Raw genomic sequence first — 26,436 nt, forward strand, 5'->3', positions numbered from 1 at the left:
CCGTTACTGTTTATTATTCCTTCATGGCATTTTGCTGATTTCGTTCACACTTGTAGTCCTGGCTTTACCGATGCAGGAACTGTGATTAGTTTGGTCGTTACTGTGGAAACGGTTGAATAATTTTGGTCCTAAAGCGAAACAGGGAAGCGGCCAGGGCGAGTTTTTAGCCAGAATGTCGTCGTGAGTTAAAGTTCCATGCTGCCGTTACGACACCATTCATTACAATGCTGTTTATGGCCGTTTGACTCGGTTTTAAATATCATCACCGTTTCAAATTGTAAGCATACAAACTCCGTATCATGTCGATATCCATTCCTGACTTAAATAGTGGATACATAAGTAACTATCATCACTTATAAGTAGGCGGGCGGAATTAGGCGACTTTACTATATACCCATTTCGAATAGGAGGAAACGGTAACTACTCTTTTAAGGGCAAGGAGCAAATGAATAAGCACTTTGTCATAACTGCAGCGGTTTGCTATCCTGTGGTGGATTTGGGAATATATTTGCTACATTTCATTGGAAAGTAGTATGTTCGTCCAGCCTTCGTCCAGGTTCTGTCAGTTAGCTAATAACCAAGACACTACGGTAAGTCATAATGTTAGCCCCTCTGGGATTCATTTGGTTGCTATTTCGCATAGCTTATAACGGCTGGTTGGCTGTCAGTGGTTGGGCAGATTCTTTTAGGTAGAGGGCTAAGTGTGTCTACTCAACGATAAATTGAGGTTCAGTACACAGTGAGGCGATATACTTTCTATACGGGCTGTGATACTACTAGCCTAATGCAGGACGCAACTGACACAAATCTGAGAAATTAGCTAACTATATCTAGCCGCTACCTGGCTCCACTCGACCTAGAATTCAGTTCATAACGACAGCATTTTCGTTTGGGGTCCGCAAGCTGGCATCTGGAGACTGTCTTCGGTTTCCACAAGTGTCATGTTAGTTCTACATACTGTAGGGGAGTCGACGGGCTTTCTTCTTTTTCTGTGTCAACTAGAACTAGTTTTATGAGAGCAAGTGCTTGTGTTGTGTGACTTCTCCTGACTCCTGCGATGTTCTTCCGAGCTCAGCTCACTGCGACTTGCACCTTTCACAAGTCCGAACTCTGATAAAGGCAGAGGGAGGGATAGCTCGCGCATGAAATATTACCGGTATGTTAGGTGTGGTAAGTCGCATCGTGTGTTCGGGCAGCTTGCCTGTGCAAGAAAATGTTGTCGCGACAATTGTTTATTGTTTGTGTGTCAACTGGCGTTTCTTATCTCGTATGTGCTTTGCTTGCTTGGTTAGAGTCGTAGCTCTACCACAGATTCTGTAAGAGACTTATAAGGGCTGTGGCTCTACTACGTAGCTGTTTGATAAATGCGGATGAAGGCTACGCGTGGAAAACGTGTTTACATTCACCAGTCGTTGTGTTCCAAAATTACGGAGGGAATAGTTATCCAATTTCTTTCATTCACGAGCAGGGATGTGTTGCTTTGTTGACGCTACAGGGAAGTTTCCTGGTTTAAAGAAAGTTGTGGCTATAGGCAACAGCTACTTCAACAAGCTTTGCATGAAATCGTGCGTGTGTAACTTAGTTCTAGTGTGAGTGTGTGATATTGTACTCTGCAGTATTTACGAAGAGACTGGTTGGTTTATAGTTTTGTTTATGTAAATGAAAAATGTAAAGTTGTGTGTAGTAGTGAGACAAAAGCCTTTCATACATTTATTTAAGGTTGTCTGTTGTCTGTTTGAAGGTGTGTCTGCAAAGCTCTGAAACGTTTTGTCATTTTTGTCTCTTCTGCTCTGGATAAGGTGGACTTCTCTCCTCTGACCTGTTACCAAGACAGCTGGGTGTGTAGGAAACTGGAACTAAGTCACTGAAGAAGTAAACCGATGAAAACCGATTTGGATTGTCTGAGAGATGTAAGTCAGTGAGTTCAGGATAAATGTGTATCAACTGTATTGTAGGCTTATTACTTGAACAATAAAATCACAACAACTGCTTATTTTTCAGCTGTAGGACACAAGTAAGAGGAGAAGAATGCTGCTCAGCTGGGTCGGCGTCGGCCACACTACTTATTCAAGAAGCCCTTGGATATCATCGGCATGTATGAAGTAAGTTTTTAATGTCATGCACAACAGCAGGCGTGAATGCGCTCGCACACGCGTGCGCACACACACACACACACACACACACACACACACAAACAATGAGAGCTGGCCTGATATTGTTCTTTGATGCTGTTAATGTGTATGGAATGACTACTGTCTAGTGTCACTTCAGACAATTTTGCTACGGTTTACTGTATGTTCTGTCTATCTGTCTGCCAAACTCTCAAACTTGTTGTCTGTCTTTTTGTCTTCCTCTTTGGGCACCGGCAGGCACAGTCATTCCGGTAGTCCGTTCCTCGATGGAAGTGATGACCTGGCACCAAAACCGCTTAAAGTGTATGGAGCTGTGTCTGCATCGAGGAAAGAACGCGGCACTGAAATGTGAGTGTATGATCCAAGAATTGTAAACATGTGTACCAGTTGTACTATATATTTCAAAGTAAAATCCCAATTACTCATAGTTCTTTTTCTGCTGTAGGACAAGAGGACTACTGCTCTACTGGGTCTGTGACACTACTTATCCGAGGAGTCCTCAAACATCAGGATGTAGGAAGTAAGATCTTTTTATGTCATGCATAACAGCCCATGCGTGCACACACACACACACACACACACACACACCACACATATGCTCATACACACATGCGGACACATGCGCATGCACAGCCCCACTCTACACCACACACAGATAAACACACACAACCTTAAAGGGACACTGTGTGAGATTTTTAGTTGTTTATTTCCAGAACGCATGCTGCCCATTCACTTATGTTACCTTTTTCATTAATGCTTACCACCACCATCAAATTCTAAGCATTCATTATGACTTGAAAAATTGCACTTTTCATACATGAAAAGGGGGATCTTCTCCATGGTCCACCATTTTGAATTTCCAAAAATAGCCATTTTTAGCTGCAAAAATGACTACTTGGACCATGCTAGAAAATATTTGTTTATTACTTAGTAAACTTTCATGCAAAGATCAAATTTGGCAATAGGCAGCCCAGTTTCAACGAGCAGCATAGTTGCAGTACCTTTTTTGACCATTTCCTGCACAGTGTCCCTTTAAAGGAAAATCCCTACTAGTTTCAACATCCAATTACATTGTTCTCACTACCACTGGCTTGTCAGGACCCAACAACGCAGTTCAGGATAAATGTGTATGTCAGCTGTATTGTAGGCCTATTACTTTAACAATAAAATCACAATAACTGCTTATTTTTTGGCTGTAGGACACAAGTAAAAGGAGAAGAATGCTGTTCAGCTGGGTCGGCGGCCACACTACTTATTCAAGAAGCTCTTGGATATCATCGGCATGTATGAAGTAAGTTTTTTTATATCAATGCACAACAGCAGGCGTTAATGCACACACACACTCACACACACACACACAATGAGGCCTGATATTGTTCTTTGGTTCTGTGAATGTGTATGGAATGCCTACTGTGTGGTGTCACTTAAGACAATTTTGCTACGGTTTACTGTATGTTCTGTCTATTTGTTTGCCAAACTCTCAAACTTGTTGTCTTTTTTTTTGTCTTCCTCTTTGGGCACCGGTAGGCACAGTCATTCCGGTGCAGTCAAGTCAGAAATAACATTTTATATACCAGTGTGTGTGTGTGTGTGTGTATATATATATATATATATATATATATATATATATATATATATACACACACACTACAGCACTAACCAAAATAATAAGTGATCTTAGGCTCAGCACTGCCGCAAACAAAGTTTCAGCACTTATCCTCCTCGACCTCAGGGCCGCCTTTGACACGATAGACCACAACATACTAATTGACCGCCTTGAATCTTGGGTAGGCTTGTCCGGTCACGTCTTAGAGTGGTTCAAAACATATATTACAGGAAGGCAGTTTTTTGTCACCATCGGAGAATACGTCTTAAACAAGTATGATGTGCCTTTTGGAGTTGCTCAGGGTAGTTGCTTGGGCCCTCTCCTCTTCTCTCTATATATGTTGCCCCTGGGCTCCATCATCAGAGAGCACAATGTTGATTTTCATAGCTATGCCGATGACACTCAACTATATATCTCTGTCGAGCCTAGCCAAACCACTGGCATTCATGCCTTGACTAAATGCATGTCTGCCATCACAGATTGGATGAACAGTAACTTCCTAAAATTAAATGAGGATAAAACCGAAGTGTTGCTCATTGGGCCTAAGAAAAAAACGTGCAAAACTCCACTCAAGCCTAGGTGACCTAAGCATACACATTAAAGATAAGGTTACTAGCCTAGGTGTGGTCATAGACTCGGATTTGAGCTTTGAGCCTCACATCAACAAGATAACAAAATCTGCTTTTTTCCATCTTAGAAATGTCAACAAAGTGCGCGGCTTGGCCCCCCGACAAGACGCTGAGAAACTTATTCATGCCTTTTTCACCAGTAGGATAGACTACTGCAATGCTCTCTTCTCTGGTCTCCCAAAAAAATTAATTGACAAATTGCAACTCATTCAAAATTCTGCGGCAAGAATCCTAACAAGAACCAGAATAAGAGAGCACATCTCTCCTGTCTTGGCAGACCTGCACTGGTTACCTGTCTCATACAGAATCGACTTTAAGATTCTGCTCACAGTATTTAAAGCATTAAATGGACTTGCCCCTAGTTATATCTCAGACATGCTCTCTTTTTATGCCCCTGCTCACGCTCTCAGGTCCACTGATGCCAAGCTGCTAAGGACCCCCACCCCCCGCAGAAGAAGATCGGCGACGCCGCGTTTGCCTGCTATGCGCCCAAGAGATGGAACGCCCTCCCCATCGAGATCGGATCAGCCACCTCCGTCGACTCCTTCAAGAAGCAGCTGAAGACCCACCTCTTCATCCTTGCCAACTCCTAGCTGCCAAGGCGTCATAGTGTCCCAGCTGCCGCAGCGCCCTTACTACTCGCAACCAGCCCTGGCAGGGGGCTCCCCTAGGTGGCCGCTGGTCTCTGCCTGAGGTTTCTTCCTGACTATAGGGGGTCTTTTTTCTCAGACCTCACTCAGCTTTTTTTTCCCCCTTACAAACTATGAATCAAGCGAAAGGGAGTTTTTCCTCACCCCTGATGCCACCAGGGGCCGCACCTGAGCGCCCAATCTCTGTGTGACTATCTATGACTTATGATAGGCCCAGCCACTATGGACCTTACACATCTAAGAATCCTGGTCCTAACCTACGTTGACCTTATGACTCTACATTCTCTGTCTATCTCTTCTTCCTCTGCCTTCCTGCTATATATATATATATATATATATATATATATATATAGTATATCACGAAAGTGAATACACCCCTCACCGTTTTGCAGATTTTTGAGTATATCTTTTCATAGGAAAGCATTACAGAAATTTAACTTTGACACAATGATTAGTGACCTTTTAACAACATATTTAACCGCTTAAATTTCTTGTTCACAACAAAAGTGAGTACACCCCAGATTAAAATCCGGTAGAGAAGGGGCTATGTTGGCTCGAATCGTCTCGAAATGAAAAGGGATGACAAGGGAGGTCATCAGTGTGCGTTTCAACCTTTCTTTGCATTGAACTTTTAAATTTTGAGTCTGCATCTGGCTTAAATAGATTGGTGTGAGATTTGAATGCAATCCTATGGAGAATATCATGATCTGCTTCAGTAGTCCTTTTAACCCCTTTTAGCAGAGCCTATGTTTTAACTTTACTGTCACCAATATTGTAGTGACTGAGTTTTAACCTGTTACTTAAGGCTCTTGGTAATGTCGTAGCAATGTTGCTGTGATGTAGTTGAGTCTTTTCGGTCATGAGTGATCAGTCTTGCTGATAACCCATCTTTGCAAAGAGGCTACAAAGATGAAGGTTTTATTGCTTCAATGCTATGATGTGTTAATGCTACACTGCTGTGATTTGCATCTTTATAGTATACTTTTATGAAATGTATTGTTAATTATCTACATTGTTCAGCAATAAAAAAAGAGATCTGAAATATTATGCATTCTTGTATTTTGTTTTTTAAATTGATCTCAATTGTATTGGTAAACAATTCTGGTATATTTCACCTTAATGTACTAATGTAAAGTCATAATTGTTTTTTGTAAATCTCCTTGCAATTTAAATACCCAATATTGGGTTAAAGTATGAACCCAACAAAGAAGTCAATATGACCCAATAATGTGGTAGTAGGTCTGACCCATGTAATGGGTTCTTTTAACACAGCAATTTGGTCAGAATGACCCATTTAGTTGGTTTAGAGGAATGACCCAATCTGAGGGTTAAAATATTTTAACCCAGGCAAAGGGTAGGCCCAATACTGAACCAGGGCCTGGGTCAGAAAATAACCCAATTTGGGTTGTTTTTGACCCAGCCTTTTTAAGAGTGTATGCAACATTACAAACATTATATTATGGCGAATTTGGCCTGGGAAAAAAACCCCACAACTAACCCTTCTTTGCATTTGCACTTGTTCTGTATATCTCCTGTGCACTTTGTATCTGCTGGTGATGCTATGATTATTTCCTCGTTTGAAAGTCGCTTTGGTTATAAAGCGTCAGCAAAATGCAATGTAATGTAATGGAACATCCCATTTCAACCCTTAGCACCTACGCCTTTCTCCTTCCCCTCCATTTTGCACGTTCACGTGTAGGGGTAGTGGCATCCCAATTCACGTCAAGAGAGAGGGGTAAGGGGAAGGGCTTTCTAACCCTCCAAACGGAGCTTTTCTGACACCACACTCAAAACCCTTCCGGGCGGCTAATGGAGCTGTGAAAGCCAAAACTTTTGACTGGGCTGTAATGGGCTGATCAAAGCTATTTTCCAATCCACCTTGCATTCCCCCTCGATCACACATGCTGTAACCAATGGTGCACTTTTCAACTTCACTTGGCAGGTAATTTTTGAGTTGTGTGCGTGCAAAAAATATGTAATTATTTGGACTACACAACAGAAGTCACATATCTGACGTACACTTGGCTGTACACCTTCAGCCTCGGTTAACGTCAAATATGTGAGCCGCACATTGTAGTCTCTAACACCGTTTTGCACTGTTTTATTTAATAACCTTTCGTGCATGCCGGAAATGGGCACATGCCACACGGGATGAGGATTTAGCTTTCAAAATTTGGAGAGCTATAGCCCCATAGATTGGAAGTAGAAGGGCGTGACTTAGGTGCCCCATGACAACGGTGTTCTGGCGTGCTTGGGGAATATGTAGGCTACAGGGCGGTGCGCGGGGGGTGGGGGGTGGGGGGGGGGGGGGGGGGGCAGGGTGGTGGGGGATTGGGAACCACTGCCCTACACAGTTGTTTCAGTACGTTGTCATCAGATGGCATGAAACAGCAGTGCAAGTAACGAAGGCAGAGACATAACATTATTATCACCATTTTCAACTTAAACATGAATATGCACAAACACACTCCAAAAAGACGAGCAAGTACAGAGAAGAATATGGATTTACTAGCCTGGTGAACCAGCGCCACCCGCTGGACGGCAAAATGTTTTGTCTACGGGTGGGTCTGGCCTCGCATAATGATTCAATGAAGCCAGAATGCCATGAATCTGGCAAGCCAATTACAACGCAAAGATGTGTTTTGAATCAAAGCGGGCAGGGTTTTGAGGGAAGAACAATCTTCGGATGTATTATGCATCGAGGCCAGACTAAATTAGACATCCACATTTAGTCTGGTTTACCAGGCTATGGATTTACCATAATGTTGATGAATCTGATGTGTGTGTATTGTTCAAGTATAGGGCCTAATTGTACAAGATTCTTGATATATCTAAATTGAACTAAAATCTTTTCGTTGGATGAGAAAAGGCAGAAGAACCATGTTTCTCATTCAAAAGTAGGCCTATTCTATTATTATGGTTTACAAATGACTGAACTGTCTGTCATGAATGTGTCATTTCGAAAAATTGACACCAGGAATATATTAATTTATAAATTTGCAAAGTGATTATTTTAGGCCATCATTCTATGCCATGCAGGCGGGCTGCATTTAGCATTTGGGCTCCCTTTTGCATTCCATACATTTTCCTACATGAAAGACTTACCGGCGCTCGCGGACTAGTGGACACTCCATAGGAACTGCAGTATGCATGCAAAGCTAACTGGCTACAATGGGAACCATTCAGTGTGAACATTCTCCCTGTATTCTAATTTCTCTGGTCTCGGAGAGGGCTCGATAATGTGCAGTGCATTGTGGGACTTGTAGTATTTGGCTTGGTATTCAAATAATATCGGAACACTCTGTAAACTACAAGGAAAGAATATGGCAACGTTTCGTCACTTCCCTTCATTAGGACCGTGCAAAGGGCGGCTGTAAACAAATCCAGCAACAACATCGGGGACGAACGCATCATTAAATCCTCACTGTGGACTTTCGTGGTGAGCAAGTCTGATATGTACAGTGAAGATTTGATGTGTCATACGATGTGGACTTTGGGAAATTCTAATAGCCAATAGTAGCAGACAAAATGCTACTTTGGGCATGGTCGTATAGTTTGGTTCTATTTTTTTTGTTTTCCCATTGGTACTGAGACGGGCAGAGGGGACAGAGAGGAGACTAGAGGAAGAGGAACGGAGGGGCACGTTTGTGGGTAGCCTTTAAGGTGTGGAGAAGTAGGCTATTTTAATTTGATAGGGAGAAAGTGGAGATGTTGCAGTGCATGGGGTAATAATAGATGATAGGAAGGGGTTTTGGTGCGAGCAGTTGAGTTCTGAACCAGTTGTGCTTGAGGAGAGATTTTTGAGGGAGACCAAAGAGGAGAGAATTAGGCCTACAGTCATCAGTGCGGTAGGTGACAAGGCAGTGTACAAGGTGAGAGAGAGAGAGAGAGAGAGAGAGAGAGAGAGAGAGAGAGAGAGAGAGAGAGAATCATGTGTAGGATGGGTACCGGTGTCTAGAATGAAAACACTTGGCTACCAGTAATGCCTTATATTGTTTTGGTGGTGTGTGTGTGTGAGAAAGACCATCTTGTGTAGGATGGGTATGTGTAGAATTAAAAAACACTTTGCTCTAAAGCCTACTATTAAGCCTTGCTGTGGTGGTGGTGTGTGTATGTTAACTTCATGCCATGACATGGCAATCACTTTACTGTGTTCTGTTGCAGCTAAACAGCTAATCAGCTGATCATGGGTAAGTCTGGAGTGATCTGATGGTTTTCAAAGTACAGTGATTGCAATGAGCCATTTATGTCTATGTAGTCCTTCAGATTAGCTGGGCTTGTCAAATAGGCCGAATACACCTAAATAGAGTCTTGCTTGCGGAGAACGTAGTAGCCTAGTAGTCATTGATGATGATTTGGTGTATTTAGTCGATTCTTAGTTCTGTAAAGTGTAGTTATTTAAAAACTAATGTTTAACGACAACACTGTTTTCTCACTGTATATGCTATGACATTCTTTCTGTGTTAACTCACTTTGTCTTGATATTTGATCTGCAGATTTGAATTGGGGCTTGAAGGAAGAAGACTTTGAAGAGGATATTCATCCAAGACAGGAAATAAAAAGGGAAGAAGACCATCATGACATCAAACAGGAAGACTCTACAGGTACATTTTTTTGCATGTACAATTCCACATTAATTGGTAAGCCGTAAGAAGAGACTTGACTTCATTGAATGTTTATGAATAGAGAGTTTAAAATCCATATGTTCACTCAACAAATTTCATTTTATATGTCCATGAAGCTAATGACAGGTTGACTTGTCTTTCTGTTTTGGACTATTGTCATGTTGGGATGCCCAAACAGTGTCCCATGTGTGTGACGGAGGTCATCTTGCACCTGTTCACCCCCCTCGGGGATCGAACGTGCGACCTCGTCAACTACAAAGATTCGGCAATGGGAGACACAGTACGATACCGCTGGGCCAAGAGACTAGTCTCTCGGCCCAACGGCACGAGACTGTATGAGGCTATCGGAGGGAGGTTTACCAACGTTCCACGCCAACTCTGTGCTAGTTAGCCTCCGTTACACTCTCCCCCTTAAACCTCACTCCCATCCCGGGTCAGCGGCACCACTGTGACGGAGGTCATCTTGCACCTGTTCACCCCCCTCGGGGATCGAACGTGCGACCTCGTCAACTACAACGATTCGGCAATGGGAGACACAGTACGATACCGCTGGGCCAAGAGACTAGTCTCTCGGCCCAACGGCACGAGACTGTATGAGGCTATCGGAGGGAGGTTTACCAACGTTCCACGCCAACTCTGTGCTAGTTAGCCTCCATTACATGTGCAGCTTCAAGTCTGATGAGTTTCAAATTTCCTCCAGTATTTTTCACAAGTTAATGTATTCATTGTTCTATGAGAATGGACCAAAAGTACAGTGCATTTGTAACTCATGTGTCCCCAAAACTTCAGTGGTCCATCACCATGTCTCACAGACAAGATGGTGTGACTTTCACCATAGGCCATGTTGACTGTTCTCCAAATGAAGTGTTAATAATGGCTGAAAAGGCCCTGCCATGACGGTAGGGCTCTGAGTTACTACGCCCTGGTTCAATTCCGGCCCTCTCCATCTCTCCATCTCTACTCGTTTCCTGTCTCTCCTCCACTATCCTGTGGCAAAGGGAAAAAGCCCTATACAGTGGCGCTCATATGTTTACATACCCCAGCAGAATAGACGCTTTCTCTGCGATATCTCACGAAATATGACGGATTACACAAAACCTTTTTTTTCACTCATTGCTAGTGACTGGCTTAAGATATTTATTAGCATTATTCTGTGTTTACTCTTTCAAAAGCATGATCACAACCCAAACTACCCGAATGACCCTGTTCAAAAGTTTACGTACCCTAGTTTCTGATGCTGAATATGACCCTGCTTAACATCAAGGACCGCTCTAAATTGTTTGTGGTAGTTGTGGATAAGGCTCTTAATGTTCTCAGATGACAAAACAGCACATTCTTCCTGGCAGAATGGTTGTTTCCTATAACATCTTTGGGTGTCTTGCTGGAACCTCACATTTGAGGTTTCCCCTGAGTGGCTCAATGATGTTGAGATCAGGAGAGTGAGATGGTCGCTCAAAAACCTTCATTTTATTCTTTCTGAAGCTAATGATGGGTTGATTTGGCTTTCTGTGTCGAAATATTGCCATGTTGGCACTGTTGGAATTTCAATTCAGAAATGCAATATGAGGGGTTTGGTTGGAATCAAGCCATTGGGCAAGGGAATCATTGCATTGCAATGATCATTGCAAGGGAAGTTGTTCAGGAGGCATAGGACAACCAAAAAATAACTTCAGGTGAAATGTAGGACAACATGAAAAAATGTTTTAAACTGTACAGGAAAGAGGCACTTGAGGAAAGATGGGCTGTTGGGGGTTGCCAGGAGAAAGCCATTACTACAAAAATGCAAACATGTTATTTTGCATATGATACACCAAATAGCATAGTGAGAAGCATCAGAATGCATCTGGCAAAGTCATTTGGAAAAATTAGATCAATATGGAACTTTTTTCAGCCACTATTAACAGTACCATTTGGAGAACAGTCAACGGAGCCTATGATGAAAGTTACACCATCCCTTCTGTGAAACATGGTTATGGACCACTGATGTCATGATGTCACATTTGAGTTACAAATGCACTACACTTTTGGTCCATACTCACAGAATGATGAATACATTGCCCCGTGAAAAATACTGGAGGAAACTTGACACTCATCAGCCTTGAATCTGCACATGGTTCATTGTTGGACATGCCAACATGACAATATTTCAGCACAAAAGCCAAATCAACCCGTCATTAGCTTCAGAAAGAATAAAATGAAGTTTTTGTGCGACCGTCTCACTCTTCTGATCTCAACATCATTGAGCCACTCAGGGGAAACCTCAAATGTGAGGTTCCAGCAAGACACCCAAAGGTATTATAGGAAACAACCATTCTGCCAGGAAGAATGTGCTGTTTTGTCATCAGAGAACATTAAGAGCCTTATCCACAACTACCACAAACAATTTAGAGCGGCCCCTGATGTTAAACAGGGCCATATTCAGCATCAGAAACTAGGGTATATAAACTTTTGAACAGGGTCATTTGGGTAGTTTGGGTTGTGATCATGCTTTTGAAAGAGTAAACACAGAATACTGCTAATAAATATCTTAAGCCAGTCACTAGCAATGAGTGAAAAAAAAGGTTTTGTGTAATCCTTCATATTTTGAGAGAAATCGACAAGAAAGCGTATATTCTGCTGGGGTATGTAAACATATGATCACCATATAGTATAACTGTATATGCATATATATAAAAATAAATAATAATGGCTGAAAAAATGGCGGCCTTCATGGCCGTGAACCTGCCACCTTGTCAACACATCGGGTTTGACATTGGGAGGCACAGTAATAGACCACAGAGCAAAAGGGCCGGTCCGATAGCCCTACGCTACCGCACTGTATGGAGGCTTCGGGAGGGAGGTTTTACTAACATTCCACGCCACACTTTGCTAGTTGTCCACCGTTACATATTTGCACCAGCTTAACAACTCTACTGTAGTCTTCAGGCTAGTCTGAGCTCTGCTTAAATTTTCTACAGCAGCAGAGATCTCCATAACATTAGAAGAGGAGGAGGAGATGAAGTGGGAGGATGAGGAGGAGGATGAGGGGGATGGAGGAATGTGGACTTCTAGGGACAGCGCAGAGGAACCTCACCAACATGTCTCTACTCGTACAAGTACGTCTTAAACGTTTTCTTTTCTTCAGAAATGATTAAATCATCACGTCTTCTCTCATGTAGACGGAATAAGCAGGTAATTAGATAAATTAGAAACAAGCAGAGGTGGCAAAAGTGAAAGTAAAAAAATAAATACAGTTTCAACACGAGTAACTTATGTGAGTCTTACGACCAGTTGACTCTGCGCTGTTTGGATATGTGTTGGGTTCGGCAAGAGTCAAATGAAAACTGAAATTAAAGTCTGCGACCTAAAGCTCCCGTTTCTCTTATTTGAATGTGACGTTTCGGGCAGCATGCCTTTCATCAGTCATGATGTTGTCTGATAAAGGGCATGCTGCCCGAAACATCAAATTCAAATAAGAGAAATGGGAGCTTGGTGTCACAGACTTTATTTTCAGTTTTCATTTGACCTTGCTAGTCCTGCACCCAATCTTTTTCAGACAGAAGTGCACATTTTTTCTTTGTTACACAAAACGACAAGAGTCATACACTAAGGAGGAAGGGAGTCCCACACAGGATCTGATTGCAATTGGGGGTCCAAGCCCAACATGTTTTTTTTTCAAATTGGGAACACTGATGATGAGATAGATTCCTGAAATAGTTGTCCTACTTTGTCTTTGGCTTTCATATTTTTATTTTCAGCATGTTCAGTACAATATTTCCTGAACTGCATCCAGCTCCTGCTCTGTGCGACTCCCTTTCTCCTCAGTGTGGGCCATTGTCCTTTCTCCTCTGTGTATAAAGTATAGGCCCATAGTCCTTTCTCCTCAGTGTACCCTTTGAGGAGTAAGGACTTTTCCCAGTTCTTTTAGAATTTCACTTGAACACTCTACAGCTCCCATAGAACTCTGCTTAAAAATGCTGCAAAGTCCTTGTGACATCATATTAACTATATTTTTTTTAACTTTTTTTTTTTTTTTTTTTTTTACAAAATTCCAATCACATATTTGTAATGTTACTCCTCAAAGGGTTAAGTATAGGACCATTGTCCTTTCATCTCAGTGTATTAATTATACAGCAGGCCTCTTGTCCTTTCTCCTCAGTGTATTAAGTACAGGTCCATTGTCCTGTACTAAGCATCAGATGTTCTACCCTTTCATGTGTAGGTCTTTCAAGCTGATTCTAATTCTACTTTTCGTGTGATCAAACAATTTCAGTCTTTGATTTGTGTACCCAAGCAGACCCTTTCATTACTTAAGCCAAATAATCAGCAGAGGAATTTGATTTATCAATGGTTTTAGTAACTAGTAACTGTATAACTTGTCGTTACAGGGGGTCTACAAAGGATACCGTCAAACAAAATGCGCAAAACTTTAGAGAAAAGAAGAGGACAACTGTCTTATGATTATTCTGAGTATGGAAGGATTTTTATTGAAATGCAACCTATCAAAGCACACCAGAGAACGGTCAAACCTTTCAAGTGCATGAAGTGTTGGACACCGTTTAAATATAAATGTAATTTATTGGTACATCAAAAAACTCACATTTTGAAGAAGCCTTTTAAGTCTATAACAAGTAGAAAGGCCATTGGAGCACATAGTTTCAAGCCATGTCAGTGCACTACATGTGAAAAGTCATTCGCATGCAGATGGACCCACAAAATTCACCAGAGAATTCATACTGTAGAAAAACCTTATCAGTGTAGCATTTGTGGAAAAGCCTTTGTAGCCAAACTTGATCTCCAAAAGCATCAGCGAACCCATACTAGAGAAAGGTCTTACCAGTGTAGCTGTGAGAAGGACTTTGCAGACCGGTCTAATTTTAGAAGGCATCAGAGAACCCATACTGGAGAGAAGTCTTACCAGTGTAGCATATGTGAGAAGGACTTTGCAGACCCGTCTAATTTTAGAAGACATCAGAAAACTCATACTGGAATAAAACCTCACCAGTGTAGTACATGCGGAAAGAACTTTGCCTTCATATCGTATCTCAAAATTCACCAGAGATTTCACTCTGGAGAAAAGCCTTACCAGTGTAGCATATGTGGAAAAGCCTTTGCAACCATACTTGGTCTCCAAAAGCATCAACGAACCCATACTGGAGAGAGGCCTTACCAGTGTAGCATATGTGAGAAGGACTTTGCAGACCTGTCTCATTTTAGAAGGCATCAGAGAATTCATACTGGATTAAAACCTCACCAGTGTAGTACATGCGGAAAGAACTTCGCACTCATATCGTATCTCAAAATTCATCAGAGAACTCATACTAGAGAAAAGCGATATCCTTGTACTTACCAGTGCAGGACATGTGAAAACTCCTTTTTACACAAAAGCCAGCTAGACTGCCATCAGAGAACCCATCCAGGGGAAAAACCATACCAGTGTAGCATATGCGAAAAAGGCTTTACACAGTCAAGATACGTAAAGGATCATATGATAACTCATTCTGGAGAAAAGCCTTACCAGTGTAGCACATGTGGAAAGAGCTTTGCACGTAAATGTTCTCTCACAATTCACCAGACAACTCATACTAGAGAAAATCAGTGCAGCATATGTGGAAAGGCCTTTGGCCGAATGGTTGACCTCAGTCGCCATAAGATAGTCAATTCTGGGGAAAAACCATATCCGTGTAATACATGTGGAAAGAGCTATAGCCAAAAAACTCATCTCAAAGTTCACCAGAGAACTCATACTGGAGAAAAGCCTTACCAGTGCACCACATGTGGAGAGGGCTTTGCATTCAGGCATGCTTTAAATCTTCACCAGAGAACCCATCTGGAAGCCCATGCAAAGGAAATGTCCTATCATACTGGAGGAAAACCTTTCCAATGTACTACATGTGGAAATGCCTTTGTTAACAAAAGTCAGCTCAACATTCACCAGAGAACCCATACTGGAGAAAAGCCTTACCAATGTAGCATATGTGGAAAGGCCTTTGTTACCAAAGCTCATCTCAAAATTCACCAGAGAACTCATACTGGAGAAAAACGTTACCTTTGCACCACATGTGGAAAGGCCTTTGCACAGTTGGGTCACTTCAAAGATCACCAGATTCTCCATACTGGGCAAAAACCTTACCAGTGTACCACATGTGGATTGGCCTTTGCAGTCAAAAGTTATCTGAAACGGCATCAGAAAAGCAGGCATGTGCAGAGAAGAGATGCTACGGTGACTGCAGCTGTTTGATGTTGTTACCTCACGATACTATAGAACAGTGTTGGGTAAGTTACTTTTTAAAAGTAGTTAGTTACTTTACTTAAGTTACTGCGTTCAATTGTAACTGAATTACTTTACTTATTACTAATAACTTGTTACTTATTACTTTACTTTACTTTTCGCGGGAAAAGGGATTTTAACCAGTGGCACACCTATAATACACCTGCTTCCCAAGGTTGTAGGCCGGCTGTGTAAATGGCCTAATATTTTAATCTGTGCAAACTGTAGGCCTACCTCTATGGAATCCCTCATATAGGCCTATTGTCATTCTCACATCTAAAATGCATTTCATGATTGCCCTGTAGGCCTGTTTATAACAGTGTCAATACATTTGAATCTAGTCTAACATTACGCCATAGAATAATATTGTCTTTTATTGTCATGTCAGCATTAAAATTACTTTTGGTCTCACAGAATAAAAACAAAATGAGTAAGGTGAGGTGGCCATACCAAACAGAAATGTTGTAGGTTGGACACTCTGCTTACATCCTCTCCTAGATGTTGCAGCTTAGGCTACTCCAAAGCCTTTCAGTTCCCTGCGCATTGCATATGCATCAACATTATTATTAAAGATTCTGCCGAATGCAGAATCCGTTCGTGCTGGAAGACGGTTTGATCAGGCACATTTGAACAGCCCGAAGAACGTGGCGGCCTCAACGCCATGGTGTTGCTTGCGCTGTTGTTCTCATGTTATTATTCCCAATTACTTGACTCGCGCTGGCTGCTGCTGCTGACGGAGCTACCCAAATTGTTTTTTTTGCCGTGTAGCCTATTTAACTGTCATCAGTGAGCACAAAAGAGGCTATGGCATTTGCGATATGGGGTACAGCTGTTTTAGAATGCATTTGCGTAACGATGAACTCGGAATGACTGTAGATTTAACTGCGCAGCGAATCACTTTCACTTTCCCTCCATGGCATAAATTAAAAGGTTAGTATTGTAGTATAGGTTAACCACATCACAGTGCAATGGGCTCATGAAAGTCCCACTGAAAGACCTTGCATGCACGAGGAAGGAACAGCAGTCTGCGTGCGGGCGCTCTCACACACGTGCACACACCCAATTCCGAGAGCTCGAGAAGGGCTGGGGAAAACAGCCCAGACAGAGCTCTTCGCGCATCTAGAACTACTAATAACAGCAGACCTTAAGATGATTTCAAGGCTGAAATGTATAACGAGTAACGACCGTTACGGCAGCGCAGTAACTGTAATTAAATTACTGAAATTTGAAGAGTAATGCGTTACGTTCCTACGTTAGTGCCAAAAGTAATTAAATTACGTAACGACGTTACTTAGTAACGCGTTACCCCCAACACTGACTATAGAACAGTGGTTTTCAACCTTTTTCGAACAAACACCCCATTGACCTCATCATAATCCTGCCCCCCTTAGTATTATATATAAAAGTAACTATAATAAAATTGACTAATGCAACCCAATGGTAATTAAGCCCCACCAGCTGTCAGCTGTATCCTTCTCAACACACCCCTAGGACTCCCCAACACTCGTTGGGGGGGCTGTACCACCCCCATTGAGAAACGCTACTCTAGAATTAAATGCTGCTCTCTGAATCCAGCTCCATTGCAAATCGCCTTGCTCTGTCTTTGCAGTATAGACAGGTGATTTCACTATCAGATCTCTTGAGACGCCAATCCAAGGTTCCAAGAGAGAAATTCTTTGCACAAATTTGACCAACCAGCTGTGAATTGGCTTATCATAATGAGGGCTTAAGACATTCTGTGCATTCTGAGGCTTAAGTTATTCTGTGCACATCAAATATATCAAAGTGTGAATTGGAGTGTACTGCACGGTCAAAACATTCTTAGTACTCCAAAAGTCCAAACTGGAGAAATGTGGCAGATGTGACATGCGATTGTGGAATGATGATGACATGTTATTTGCTTATACTTTTTAATATGCTGTATATATAGTTTTGTTGTATATGCTGTATATATATATTTGTTGATATCCCTGTGAAGTGTAAGTGCACTTACACAGAGGTATGAATGCTCATGTGTCCAATAGGGCTGGATATCTTACCAACAGCTCTGATGATGTCAATACATGTTGTATTGTTCAAATAAACCCTTTTTCATGGAGGGATAAAATAATCTATGACTCCTTTAGTTATTTACTTACCATATGTTTATCTGCTTCTGTCTTGAAAACTGTCCCTGTCTGCTGCCTTGCTGTAAGGTCATTTTAAAAGAAGTGGTTTTCATACAAGAAAAGTTTTATCTGAACATTATTATAGTTGTTGCCATGGCTACTTTAACATAAATTGGTTAACATTATAGTGTAGCTTTGGTAACAGTATTCACATGTATTGTTGGTCTGTGTAGGCCTAGGCTGTTGTCCTTTCTTGTGAAATTCAAATTAAAATTTAGCAATATTAAGAAAAAAGCTACAAAGACAAAAAAGGTCCAAAAGGGAGTCCAGCAGAAAAGGGTTATAATGGTCAGCGAATTTATAATGGTCAGTAGCAGACAAATGAACATGCCGCCTACGGATGTAGCACAGTAGCTGAGTTTGTTTTACGCATGGCTAATAAACAAGTTTTCCATAGTTGGGAAGGATACTGGTGAAATGCATCCCATCACATGTGGAATATCTGTTCCATGTCTGTTTATTTACTCATTTGAGTATCTTATTCTGAATACTTGATGGACTGAATTGAACAAGGGTCCGTTTCTCGATTCTTGTCGTTGCTAACCGTCTTAAGACCGTCTTAAGATAGTCTTGCCGTTCCCTTGGATTTAGTGGTGAGCGTCGCTGTCGAGAGAGAGAGTTGAGTCGCTCTTACGAAGGACGTTGCTACCGTCGTTAGCAAAGACGCTTTCGAGATACGGACCCCTGCTTTGCTGTCTTGTATAACTATTTTCATTCTTGTAAATGGCGGAGAGAAGACCATCATGTCTGCATGTGTAGGAAGACAAATTCCTGTGCAAACAGACAATAATGTTTATCTTACCATTTCTTAACTCAGCTGATCCTGGCTGAGTCTGGAGTGCAGGGCTTGACATTCACTGGCCACAGTGGCTAGTGGTTTTCACAAGTCACTAGCCACTCAGGCTTTCTACTAGACACAGATTTACTCACAGTTGTTTTCCTGCTAAACAAAGAGGATTAGTGATATGAACACATCATGCCTGCATGTAAAATTGACACCACTATACTGCCCTACAAAGGCAAAGTGCAGTAACTACATAGTTAGTCAAACTTGTTTTTAGACTGACAATGGTCTTAATTATTGATCTTATGTCAAAGTCTTAACATCCAAATGTGAAATGTGACCTTTGGTTTTTGTAGATATATTGCTGTCATAACTGCCGTAACTACAATATTCAACCTAATATCGAGGCTTTGGAGGAAGTTTTCTCAGTTTCAATGTTGCCATAGTTACTGCACTTTGCCTTTGCTTGGCAGTATAGCGTTCACCTGTTTTATAACTTTATAACGGCCATCTATTTATTTGCTGCTCTGCACATCCGCCCATGCTATGGGGTAAATTGGGACTGTCCACTGTTGATGGATGACTTTTGTCCATATCCAATGTCTTTTTATGTAATGGGAGAATCTGTTCGGGGTAAATGTGCTTTGGGAATCTGTCTGTATTGTGTTTGTTTTCATCTCTTACGCTCCATTTACTCAGATACTTCCTCCACAGGGAGCAATAAAGCTACTACTACTACTATTACTACTACTTCTACAGCTCATTTCAAAACTAAGTTGAATGACAACACTGCTTTCTGACTAAATCTGATGCAAAGACGTTCTCTCTGTGTTCACTCACATTTTAGATTTGAATTGTGGCTTGAAAGAAGAAAAATTTGAAGAAGATATTTGTCCAAGACGGGAAATAAAAAGGGAAGAAGAGACTCATGACATCAAACAGGAAGATTCTACAGGTACAAGACATTAGCAGATGAACTTTTACATGACAAACAATGTTTACAACAATGAACTAGACATAGTTCTCTTTTGCGAGATTGCGAGCTTTATTGTTCAATATCATTGACAAAGCCAAAACCACAGACAGGCATTCATTTTATATAAAAACAGTGAAAACATATGGGTTAGATGTCATTTTATATTATTCATTTGAAATGTATTTGGCTGTGGTTTCACCTGAACACTAAGGAAATGTGGCACCGTATTAAACACATGCAGTTCGTTCACAGGCACCAGATTGAACTAGTTCATTGTTCGTTCATCATGCAGTACACATAGAGCGTTCAGTATTCGCCCAAATTATGAACTAGTTCATGAACTATAGTTCATTGAACTAGTTCAGGTATAACACTGGACATAACCCTTGTCTTGTTGTCGTACTGTGCTGCTTCTTGAAGGTTGAGAGACATGTCTTGTTGTCTCTGGAAGTTCACATAAAACACAGTATCAGCGAAGAATTTTGTTGAATAACTCTGAAAGCGACAACATTCCTCAGTGTATATTCAATTTGAAAATCTCAGATGTATTCTTGCAACTCATTTCAGATATGTGTATATTGTTAGTAGTTTATTTCCAAAATGAATGCTGCCTTTTCACAATTATGCCATTTTGAATTTCCAGAAATAGACGCTTATAGCCTAGTAAACCAGCGCCATCCGCTGGACAACTTTTTTTTTGCCTGCGAGTGGTCTAGCCTTGGACGGTTGAACATTTTGAACATGTTGCACTGAATCTGGCAAACCAATCATAACAGAGATTTGTTTAAAATCAAAGCGGGCAGGGTTTTGAGGGAGTGATGACGAAGCAACGCTGGGAAAGCACATCAATGAGAAATATGGTGCTGATTGGTCAGAGCGTTGGCCTATAAGCACAGGTATGGTTTGGAAGACAGCGGGTTGTTCTCATCCTCAATCTTCTAATGTACTATTCATTGGGGCCAGATTAAATTACACATCCAATCTCACATTTAGGATGGTTTATCAGGCTATCTTTCTACCCTTTTAATTGAGTTGAGAGGAAGCACAGTACATTTCGGGAGCATCTCCTGAAGTCGCTGCGATACGACTACCAGAGGGGCCAATTTCTCCCGCTCTAGGGCCCAGATGAAGGGGTAATTGCTCCGTCGGCTCCGAGGGACTGGTCCAGTGGGCCCGGGGCGGCAGCCCTTTCCACCCCTGCGCTCACTCCGCTACTGCTGAGGATACTTCGATTTCAGTCCCAATTTTAGCCAAGTTGACACGTTTGTGACATAAACAACTAAACAGTTGCATAATATGATTAGTTATTCAAACAAAACCGTTTTGGTAATTGTTTTGTTTTGTTGTTGCAGGGGATCCACAAAGGAAGCAATTAAGGACAATGTGCAAAACTTTGGAGAAAAGAAGAGGAAAACCATCCTATGGTTATTCTGAGCGTAGAAAGACCTTTACTGAAAGGCAACATATCAAATTACACCATACAACTAACAGACCTTTTAGCTGTACAAAATGTGGGATGCCATTCAAAGACATAAATGATTTAAGAATGCACCAGAAAACTCACATTGTGAAGAAGCCTTTTGAGTCTATGACAAGTGTAGAGGTCATCGGAACAGATGGTTTCACGTCATATCAGTGTACTACATGCGGAGAAGTCTTTTCATCCAGATGCAATCTCCAAATTCACCAGAGAGGTCAGTGTATTACATGTGGAGAATCCTTTTCATGCAGCTGGAAACTCAAAATGCACCAGAGAACCCATAGTTTCCAGTGTAACACATGCGGAAAGGGATTTAAAGACAAAAGCAATCTAGACCAACATCAGAGATACCATACAGGGGAAAGGCCTTACCAGTGTGGCGTATGTGGAAAGAGCTTCAGAAAACCTGGTATTCTCAATCGCCATCAGAAAATCCACACTGAGAGAAATCTATACACATGTAAAACGTCTGGAAAGGTTTTTGCAGAGAAAGTGAATCTTCAAAGTCATCAGATAATCCATAGTGGAGGAATGCCATATCAATGTGCTAAATGTGGAAGAGGTTTTGCACATGAAAGTAGATTAAAACTTCACCTATTAATCCATACTGGAGAAAAACCATACCAGTGCACTACATGTGGAAAGAGGTTTGGCTGGCGTAGTCATCTCAATCGCCATCAGAGAATCCATACTGGAGAAAGGCCTTTCCAGTGTAGCACATGTGGAAATTCCTTTGTACACAAAACCTGTCTTAACCGCCATCAGAGAACCCACACAGAAAAAGCTCTTACCAGTGTAATGGAGGAAAACCTGACCAGTGCACCACCTGTGGAAATGGCTTTACAAAGTCAACTCAACTCAAAGATCACCAGATAATCCGCACTGGAGAAAAGCCCAGTGTAGCACATGTGGAAAGGCCTTTCCAGTCAAAAATGATCTGAAACAGCATCAGGATAGAAAGAGAAGAGGCTGTAACAGGATTCCATTTCTCCGGTCAAAAAATAAGTGGTGCATGTATTGCTTCAATATCAACAAATTCCTTCATAAACAGTTTCTGTTGGTCTCTAAAGCAGTGAAAGATTGCAGGGAAACAAATCTTGTCACAGCAATTTGAATTTTGAATTTAACGGTCGACAAAATGGCTGCCAACACTTCCAGTCAGCAACTCCATTTCAGGAGAGAGGAGTCGGGTGACAGCATTATTTCGGTAAGTGTAGGCCTTTTATAAGATATTAACGTGCCTTACCTTGCTCTTCGCTGTGTAAATGTACATCAGCCGATGAAGCAAGCCATTAAAGGATTTATCCGGAGTTGGAGCAAGTTTGCCTCATTTTTGCATGTTTGGGATGAAATACAGTCACTCTAGAGCAAAATCAAGGCAAAAGGATGCGTTTCGAGAAAGTTTGATAATATCACGTTAGCCTCGTTAGTCATATCAGCTATGCAATATGATAGATTGGGGGCATCATATCCCGGCGGTTACACACATTTCAAAAACACAACATTCTAAAGTCACAGCTCAAAACGACGTCACCCTTAGTATATAATATGTTGAGGGTATCCACACACAAACCGAAGTGTCCCAAGCCCTTCATGTATTCTTGAAAGGTCTGCAGAATATGTTTTGTGTGTTTTGCTGTCATTATGTCTGTGATGTATTTGGGAACATACAGGCTTTTATTAAGTTTAGGCTACATTTCATTGGAAATAGTATGGCCCTTGGAGCAATTTGAAGTGGCCCTTCGAATGAAAAAGGTTCCCCACCCTTGACTTAAAGGCGGATTCATAGTTAACGTAACTGGCGCTAACCTCATTCATACCTCCCTCGCGACGATGGTGTGCACTCAAAATGACGTCACACGCCCCTCTGCAAGCTGCCGCGGCGTGAGGTTGTGCACCCCATATTTTTTCTAACTTGGCGTGCGCCACCACTGACCATGCAGGTAGGCAGACAAAGCAGGAGTTGCGAAGAGACAGGCTACAGCTAAGGCTACTACAGAATGCATCCTGCATCATTTTGAGGATAATAAAATGTCTTAGAGAGTTATTTTATATTCTCCCTTAAATGTTGTTCAGTGAAACTATTGTTTACTTTGTTCAGTAGGCTACAAGCACATTGTGTTTGGCGATCTATTTATAAATTCTGCAGCTAGAACAATGCTCTCACATGGTCTTGGAATGATCTGGCAATGTAGGCTACAACAAAAATATATGTTTTATTGTGATAAGTCACAAGTCAGACGTTCAGTAGCCCTACAGCAGCCGTGTTTGGCTTTCTATTTTAGATCTCTACAACCGCTGCATCTGATTCTGCCGCCGATTTCTACAGTTTCTCTCATGAACAGCAGAGGGCACACTTCCGAAAATGCAAGCAAAAGCCTGTAAATGGCGCTTTTGACTATGAATGGTCTGCCACATTTTAATGGTTCTTACGCCAAATGCGCCAAATTACGCACATTAAGAATGCGCAGCCCTCAAGGCGGATTCATAGTTAACGTAACTGGCGCTAACCTCATTCATACCTCCCTGGCGATGATAGCGTGCACACAAAATGACGTCACACACCCCTCCGCAAGCTGCCGCGGCGCGAGGTCGTGCACCCCACATCTTTTGTATCTTGGCGTGCGCTACCAGCGACCATGCATGTAGGCAGACAAAGCAGGAGTTGCAAAGAGATATGGCTACAGCTACTGTACTACAGAATGGACCCTGCATAATTTTGAGGATAATAAAATGTAGATTGTCAGTTTGTACCTCAGAACCTTGTCTCGCACACAGTGGACTGCGGCAAAGGTGTGATCTGGTTTGATTGACATCACTTCCCTTTCAAGGACCTAAAGGAGTACATCTTGGCTTGTGAATGCTCAAGGTTTACGCAGTATATGGTTTTAGGCTCACAAATGTGTGAGTTGAAATGTGCTGCATGATTGAACGTTTTGGCAGTTTAGTTAGTTGTTGATGGAAATCTACACTGTAGAAATGTTGGTGATGTGAAATGGACGCTAAGGAACACGATTTTGCAATAATGAAACATTTTTTAAAATATATATATATTGTTTTGATAATATCCCTGTAAACTAAGTGTAATGCCTCAATGTGAGTTCAACATATTATTTTTTTCTAATGCAAGTCATTCACTGTTTGTATATGTCCAAACGTGCTGGATGATCTTGCTGATGTCTTATTGATGTCAATACATCTTATTTGTACCTTGTTCTTGTTCTTATATCTTGTTATAATGTTCAAATAAACTGTTTTGGCTTCTGTAATCTACACGTATGTGTTGATAAGTTATTTAGTTAGGCTACTGTATGTGTTTCTGCTTCTGTCTTGAAAACTGCATCTCTGCCTGTTGCCTTGCTCTGATTGCTGGGGAAAGGAGTTTTTTTTAAGTAAATGGTTCTCATACAAGAACATCAGCAAAACTAATTGAATAATTCAATAAAACAAACCAAAGAAAACCATCAATATGTAAGAATTACATCTCTGAATGTTATTATCATCGTTGTTGCCATGGTAAAGGTTGAAGACCTTTTCCATAGGCTACAGTTAACATTACAGTATTACTAACCTTTGCTACTTTCCCACTGGCTACATTGGTTAATTACACTATTATTAACAAGGCTAAGTCCCTTCCCATAAGTCATTTCACAATGTGGCCATACGCCTCAGGGTTACAATGTCAGATTAGTAAGACCATGGGCATCTAAAAAGGAATGAGTAAACAGAAATGGGACAACTGAGCGATGCACAACACATATGGTTGCAATCGCAATGAAAACCAGATTACAATGGCTATCTAGGATTGGCCATATATGGAGACAATGCTGCAAATCATCCTTTGCCTTGATGTGTTGAACTGCACGTACACAGAATTTCATGATAACATGTTCTGCTTCGCGATCTGTGGGATGAAGTGGGCGCGGACTCTTGTGTTTGAGCAGTCATAAAAGCTTACGCATCGAGGCGCGAGATGATTGGATAAATGACATGCGCAGCTCGGCAAGCAATTGGCTCTTGTTGCCGGACAGGTGGGATATGTGCAAGCAACCATATTGGTTTAATGAATTGCCCCCGTTCTTTCCTATGGACGCTTCCTGAAGTTTTCCGTCTCCTCTTATATTGACAGTCTCTGATGTAGGTCTATTAACTTATCTTGTGAAATTTAAATTGCAAAAAAGAAGGATGAATAGAATAGAATATAATTCTAGCCTGTATACACATACATTACACACATGCAATCGGTTTTAAGGCCTTTTATGTGTAGATGCACTGTGTAGGATTGTGGCCAGATGTATTTCAACTAAACTGCAAGTTGAAACTCTGCTGCCTACTGCCGAATTTGATCTTTTCATGAATATTTACGAAATGATAAACTAATATTTACTATATGACCAAAGTACAGTAACTTTTGCAGCTAAAAAAAATCTATTTTCTGGAAACTCGAAATGGCAAATGTGGATGCATGAAAAAAGAAAATGTAGCCTATACTTTTACACTTAGAATTTGATGGTGATGGTAGGCCTCCGTATTCATGTAAAAAAAGGCAGTGGTTAAATTCGCTTTTGTGAAATGGGGCTTCACTCGCTGTCAATATAATATATTTTTTAACATCACCACTTAATCAGATTAATGATGTATTTTTTCATCAAATTATGCCTAATTGAAATCTCAGATCAATTATTTAGGCCCTACTTTTCTCAAACAGCAAGGTACCCTACCCTCGTCACCCTTTAATCACTTTAGCTAGGTTGCAAATAAATAGGTAGGCCTAAATACTAAATCTCTCTGCACTGGGAACACATTCAACACAAAGGTTAAAGGTGCACTGTGTTAAAGGGGTTAAAGGTGCACTTTCTGCTGCCAGATTTGATCTTTTCATGAATATATACTGAATAAAAAATTACTATAGTATAACCAGAATTATAGTGTGTTAAAGCTGAAATGGCTACTTTTGGAAATTCAAAATCCCCTTTTCATGTATAAGAGTGGATGAATAGCCTACTTTTGATGGTGGTGGTATACTTATAAGTAGCCTGACCTGTTTTTTTTTTTTTAATGGCCAACATTAAATGAATAGCCTACTGGAAACAGAACACTATACACACACACACACACACACACACACACACACAC

General features: G+C 41.3%; 1 protein-coding gene and 1 long non-coding RNA gene across 2 annotated transcripts; both read left to right on the plus strand.

Annotated features, from left to right (window-relative positions):
- The first annotated feature begins 407 nt into the window (after nt 1-407).
- LOC134455439 (uncharacterized) lies at nt 408-4,815 on the plus strand. The gene is made up of 6 exons (XR_010036109.1): nt 408-1,910; nt 2,002-2,102; nt 2,370-2,480; nt 2,578-2,652; nt 3,332-3,423; nt 4,778-4,815. It is a non-coding gene; the product is annotated as an uncharacterized LOC134455439 (long non-coding RNA).
- A 3,570-nt stretch (nt 4,816-8,385) lies between these two features.
- On the plus strand, nt 8,386-15,862 carry LOC134458479 (zinc finger protein 883-like). Its single transcript, XM_063210809.1, has 5 exons — nt 8,386-8,456; nt 9,182-9,207; nt 9,514-9,621; nt 12,603-12,737; nt 14,010-15,862. Exons 2-5 carry the CDS (start codon nt 9,204-9,206, stop codon nt 15,860-15,862), a joined length of 2,100 nt encoding a protein of 699 aa, XP_063066879.1. The 5' UTR covers nt 8,386-8,456; nt 9,182-9,203.
- Nucleotides 15,863-26,436: the final 10,574 nt, after the last annotated feature.

Source organism: Engraulis encrasicolus, chromosome 1 (assembly GCF_034702125.1).
Source record: "Engraulis encrasicolus isolate BLACKSEA-1 chromosome 1, IST_EnEncr_1.0, whole genome shotgun sequence".
In the NCBI taxonomy this organism is placed as follows: domain Eukaryota; kingdom Metazoa; phylum Chordata; class Actinopteri; order Clupeiformes; family Engraulidae; genus Engraulis; species Engraulis encrasicolus.